Below are 6,353 nucleotides of genomic sequence, written 5' to 3'. Positions count from 1 at the left end.
CAAACTTTTATATTTTTACCAAAGATGTACCTGTCCAAGACTAATTATTGACAGAAAATTTTTGCATGTTCTAAGCTGCGCTCTATGTTTCCCATAAAAAAAAAGTCAAGAAAAAGGCACATTCTTGTCTTATTTTGATTGGATTGTAAAAAAAGCATAATTACTGACGTAATTTACAGCAAGTTAGGGTATTTAAATGCTAGAAATATATTGGAAATATCTCTAATATAATCTCTTCTACAAAATAAAAAACAATTATACATATCTGAATCCCATTCTGAAATGTTGATTTTGGGGGGCCAAAATTGACTCTTATCATATATAGTCCTTTGTCAAAGTATAAGATATAGCTTTGAAAAAAAATATGTTACAGATTGTGTGAATTTATGACCTCTAACTTTTTCACCTCAAAATTAATAGGAATCTTCTTTACGTCATAGTGGGTGTGATGTTAAATTTTGTTGAAGATTCTCCCTCCCCCCCCCCCCCCCCCAAAGTCTTTATCCGGAAACTTTAATTTGTAATATATGATTTTTTACCTTGACCTATGACATTTTGACGTTTAAATCAAAAGGGATCTTCTTTAAACGATGAAGAGTTTAAATGTAAAACTTCATTGCAAAAGCTCAAATACATTTAAAGATATTGCAATAAAGAAAGTGTTACACAAAAACAGAATGAATGAATTTATGACCTTGACCTTTGACTTGAAATCAATAGGGGTGTTCTTTAGGCCAAAGGGAATTGTGATATAGAATTTCATTACAAAAGCTTAAATCTTTTTGAGCTATCACCCGAAAACGAAGTGTAAAACACAAAGAGAATATATGAATTGATGACCTTGACCTTTGGACCACAAAATCAATAGGTCTTCTTTAGGCAATAGGTAGCTGTGATATAAAATTTCATAGTAAAATATCAAAAGCTTCTTGAGAAGCTCAAAACTATTGTTTAACACAGACAGAATTTATGAATCGGTGTCCGTGACCTTTAACCTTTTGACCTCAAAATCATTAGGGGTCTTCTTTAGGTCATAAAGCGTTGAAATTCAAAACTTCATTCAATTATTTTTAAAGATATTGCCAAACGAAAGTGTTTCTCACATATAGAATGCATAAATTTATGACCTTGACCTTTGACCATTTGACGTAAAATCAGTAGGGGTTTTCTTTAGGCCAACAGGAGTTATATAAAATTTCATTGCAAAAACTCAAATATTCTTGACTTATCACCCGGAAACAAAAGTGTTACACACAGAAAGAATATATGAATTTATGACCTTTACCTTTTGACCTCAAAATAATCAGGGCCTTCTTTACGCCATAGGTGGCTGTGATATAAAATTTCATTGTAAAAGATCAAAAACTTGTTTATATATCATTTGGATACTGTTAACTTACAGGCAGAATTTATGAATTGATGTTCTTGACCTTTAACCTTTTTACCTCCAAATCAATAGGGGTCTTCTTTGGGTCATAAGGTGCTGTGATATAAAATTTCATTGCAAAAGCTCAAATCTTCTTGAGTTATCACCCGGACACGAAAATGCTACATACAGAGAGAATGTATGAATTTATTACCTTGACCTTTGGTCTTTTGACATCAAAATCAATTGGGGTCTTCTTTTGGACATAAGAAGTTGTGATATAAAATTTCATTGCAAAAGCTCAAAAGCTTGAAATATCGTCCGGAAACGAAAGCGTTACACACAAACAGAAATACAGACAGACATTAAATTAACATCCACAACTTTCAATGAAAGCGGGGTACAATTATAGTTCATTTTAACAACATCATTATCCAAATTTATTCTAACAAGAAAATTATTACTCATGAAATAAAAATCCCTTTTTTCAATGATAAGTCGCCCGCGTGGCGCTGTGGTTAGAGTGTTTACTCTAGAGTCGCGAAGTAAGGAGTTGATCCTTGCGTCGCGGGTTCGAATCCCGCTGCAGGACGTGGAGACCGGTCTTTTGGATGAGACCGTATAAACTGAGGTCCCGTGTCGCAGTAGGTGCTGGCACGAAAAAGATCCCTCACAGCTCAAAGGCCGAAAGTGCCGAGTACAATTCTTAATTTGTAGTCCTCCGTCGGCATGTGGTGGCGTCTCAATATGAATGAAAAATTCTCGAAGCGATGTTAAACAAACAAACAAACAGTACTAGTGATAAAGTCACTGTAATTGGTACAATATAAATTCCGTGCTAGTTTAATAAACTTTCATTTATTTAACTGTCAGTAATTAACTAAAATGATTATGATATGAATAGATTCCAAATTTAAAATTTTCAAGTAATATGTCCGTTTTAAACCCTATAGGTTTACAAAGTGCAGGAGTATGGTAATTGTCGTCGTCGATTACAGTGTAATTTAAATCACTGATAAACTGAAATGTAAATTCAACTGAAACTGTTTGGATATGCATGCTCCCTCCCCCTCCTCAACAAAAAATTCTGAATTCCAACGGGCTTGTGAATGTGAAATCTAGGATCATGAAGCAGTCTTGGACTTATAATTTCTAATAATTTCTATTATTCATTAAATGAATGAAATATCTGGAGATAACGAACAGTATTCAAGCTCAAAACTCCATTAAACAATACAAATTTTGGAGCAGAGAAAACATGGACCTCTACAACATCAGAGGTGGGATCAGGTGCCATGGAGGAGTGAGCATCCCCTACCGACCGGTCACACCCGCTGTGTGCTCCTTGTCATGATCGGGAAATAACGGGAAAAGTGTGTAAATAATAGTCTAACAATTAGTATGAAAAACGTCAGGCAGCATGAAATATATGGAGTTATCATATACTTAGTAGTAAATACACCGATTCTGCACTGTGCGATACGGGTGACGTCACAATACCCCATATCAAGGACCAGTCCGAAAATCCATATCACGTATCGGACCGGCGGGCAGAAATTCATATCAAACCGGAAATTACGTTTTCGCCCGGAACGCCTCTGGATTTACTCGCTTCGTAACAGACGACAACAATGGATGTTGGCCAATTTTGAGCTTGGCCTAGCTCCGCAAGATAATGTTTCTGAAGAGGACACACACAAATTTGTGCAGAATATGAGGAATCCAAACACTGTTCGGAAAACAAACTCAGATGTATATGTTTTTCGTAACTGGTTAAAGTCTAAAAACGAAAACCGATCAATTCTCGACTTAGAAGTGAACGACTTGGATAAATACCTGGCTGTGTTTCTTATGACAGCAAAGAAACTAGATGAGAAGGAGTATGAGCCGGAGACGTTAAAAAGTGTGCAGTCAAGTATAAGCAAGGCATAGTAATGGGTCCCCTTTTATTTCTTGCCTACACCAATGACCTCCCGGAGGTGGTAACATCAAATGTTAAATTATTTGCAGACGACTGCCTCATTTACAGGACAATTCAATCAATCAATGACACAGTCCAACTCCAACAGGACTTATGTGCACTTGAGAAATGGGAAAAGGACTGGCAGATGGCCCTTCACCCTCAGAAGTGTACTACTATCCACATATCTAAGAAACGCCATCCAATTAAAGAATCATACCAACTGCATAACCATACCCTGGAAGATGTCCCAAGTGGTAAATACCTTGGTATCACAATTAGCAAAGATCTTTCATGGCGTTAGCATATTAACTCAACTTCTGCCAAGGCCACGAGAACAATTGGATTTTTAAGAAGGAACCTCAGAAGTTGCCCACAGGCTATCAGAAGCAAGGCATACACTACGCTAGTACGTCCAGTATTGGAGTACGCATCAGTGGTTTGGGATCCTTACCAACATCATTTAATCCAACATCTAGAAGATGCTCAGCGCCGGGCAGCAAGGTTCGCCACAGGTGATTACTCATCAAGGGATCCAGGAAGTGTGAACACCATGCTATACCAACTCGGCTGGGAACCACTAGAACATCGGAGGGCTCGGAACCGAGTGATCATGTTCTATAAGATCTACCATCACATTGTGGAAGCTCCGGTACATCATGTGCTACATGTCACCAATAGCAGAACCCGTGGTTCTATGGCAAACAAAATCCGCCAAATCAGCACCAGGGTTGATGTCTACAAATACTCATTCATACCAGCAACTATCATAGCATGGAACAATATACCAGCCACAATTAGGAATTCACCATCAGTGGACACCTTCAGACACGCTATACAGTCCATCAGCGTGTCTGAGATTTTACACCACTAAAATGTCCACTTTTAACTTTTTATCCCTTTTAATATGGTGTACATAGATTTTTAGCTGTTCACTACGGAATTACTGGAGTATTGACACTCAAATTGAGTTCACTCCATTAAGGGAAGAAGAAGAAGAAGAACAGGTATCTAAAGCAGAATAATAGACAGATTAACATTATTGAAGACAAGGAATTTTGTCATTCGAAAGAAGTTCTGGTTTCAAAGATGAAATTATTAAGACAACACGAAAGGGGAATAAGTCAAAACAAGCTGAACCATTGACAAGAGAAGAATTTGATATTTTATATCAAAGGAATCTCTTGGGGAAAGGTATGTGTTTTAAAAATGTAGACTTAATTTGTGTGTGTGTGTCAAAGTATAAATCTAGAAGAAATGCTTAGGTCTAGAACTAAGCCTACATGTACTATATGAATTTCAGAAAATCCCAAAGCAGTTATAAATACGTTGTATATCAACAACACTCTACATTTTGGTATGAGATCAAGAGTGGGGCATTCTAATTTGAGGTGGGGCGATGTTGAACTCAAACTTGAGACATCAGGACAGAAATGCATGGAATTTACAGAACGTGCAACAAAGACTAGAAATGGTGTTGTTGGAGGATCAAGGCCATATGCCCCAAAGATGTATGAAGAAAAAGGTATTTATTGAGATTTTCCCCCATTTAATACTGCAGTTTTAATTAGCTATTAAAACATGTACTGTGATAAATACTATGTTTAAGAATGATTTTTCAGACAATCCCAGGTGTCCTGTTGCTTTGTATGAGTTTTATGCAGAAAAACGACCCCAGACAATGTTAAAACAGGAAGATCCAATCTACTTAGAACTCCATAGAAACTGGGCTGAAAAAAATGTTTGGTATGTGTCTCAGGCTCTTGGAAAGAACTCTTTGGGGTGCCTTGTAAAAACAATGTGCACAGAAGCAGGAATCGCTGGACGCAAAGTAAACCATAGTGCCAGAAAAACTGCCATCACAGCCTTAGTTCATGAAGGAGTTCCTCCCACTCTTATTCAACAGCATTCAGGGCACAAAAATTTAGCATCAATCAACAATTATAGCACAGCATCCATTCAACAACAAAAGCATATATCATCAGTGATGTGTAAACTTTCAAGCACAACTGAGTCCAGAGAATCAGACACACTACTCCAGGGAGATGAAACATTACAAAATGAAAATTTCCAGCAAAAAAAGAGCACGACTCAGATTCTAATTAATTTTAAATCTCATTGACGTTCATAACTTTGTTATTTATTTATTTAAATAAGGTTTATTTCTTATTTATTTATTTAAATAAGGTTTTAGACTTTATTTAGATTTGATTGAAATAAAGATGTACTACAATTTATGAACAATTTGTTGACTAAAAAAGATTTAAAATGATCTAAAATTGGCTCAAATAAATTCCAGAAAAGGGGAACATTCTTAATTAAATGACTGTGAACTCATTAAATATTTTAAGTATATGATAAATAGAATACTACATACTAAAATCCATATCATATGTCATATCAGCCCTCGGGCCCCATATCAGCCCGAGGGCCGAGGTATGCAAATAATGGCCTAACAATTACTATGAAAAACGTCAGTCAGCATTTGAATTAATGATAAATTGTATTTGCTGACAAGGTCGTTGTATCGACCATAGAACTTACGAAATGACGACTTTAAACGAGACTGTTGACATTCCTGTTTCATCAACTTGTTTGTCAATAACTTACCTCTCTTTAGAAATTGTTCTAACGTAGAGCCTCGCTGCTCTTGCGTATCATTGAATCAACTGAGAGATATAATTTATTATTACATTAAATTAAGAATGTTTTTTTTTTAAAAAAAATCTTTTTAAAGGAATGTATAAAAGATACTTTACGCCAGCAGGTTAAACGGAGTCATTCATTTTGCTAAAATTTTACAATCAACTTTAAAGTATGGGTCTTATTCGATGTTTTAATATAGTTCACGCGACACCTAAGTTCTCGTCATTCTTATTCACCTTTTTTAAAATCACATACGAACAAATATAACCATAGAAATATATTTTTATCATTATGAAATGGCTTAAAAACGTAAAAAAAAAAGTCACTCGAAAAAAAAGAATCATCAGAAGAGGTCTTCTAAATATAAATGCTCTTTGAAGA

General features: G+C 35.8%; 1 protein-coding gene across 1 annotated transcript; it reads left to right on the top strand.

The window, feature by feature from the left end:
- The first annotated feature begins 4,450 nt into the window (after positions 1-4,450).
- LOC133199852 (uncharacterized) lies at positions 4,451-5,448 on the top strand. Its single transcript, XM_061335674.1, has 3 exons — positions 4,451-4,520; positions 4,630-4,851; positions 4,949-5,448. Exons 2-3 carry the CDS (start codon positions 4,686-4,688, stop codon positions 5,446-5,448), a joined length of 666 nt encoding a protein of 221 aa, XP_061191658.1. The 5' UTR covers positions 4,451-4,520; positions 4,630-4,685.
- The last annotated feature ends 905 nt before the right edge of the window (positions 5,449-6,353 follow it).

Source organism: Saccostrea echinata, unplaced genomic scaffold (assembly GCF_033153115.1).
Source record: "Saccostrea echinata isolate AGI-Se365-2 ecotype Australia unplaced genomic scaffold, CSIRO_AGI_Sech_v1 ptg000036l, whole genome shotgun sequence".
NCBI classification, from domain to species: domain Eukaryota; kingdom Metazoa; phylum Mollusca; class Bivalvia; order Ostreida; family Ostreidae; genus Saccostrea; species Saccostrea echinata.
The sequence above is the reverse complement of the archived record's forward strand: the minus strand, read 5'-3'. Positions and strand labels throughout refer to the sequence as shown.

Excerpts from the sequence above, each read along its gene's own strand:
- LOC133199852 (XM_061335674.1), top strand. The coding sequence starts at position 4,686 with ATGAGATCAAGAGTGGGGCATTCTAATTTGAGGTGGGGCGATGTTGAA. Across the intron at positions 4,852-4,948 it reads AAAGATGTATGAAGAAAAAG|ACAATCCCAGGTGTCCTGTT; the intron begins GTATTTATTGAG and ends ATGATTTTTCAG.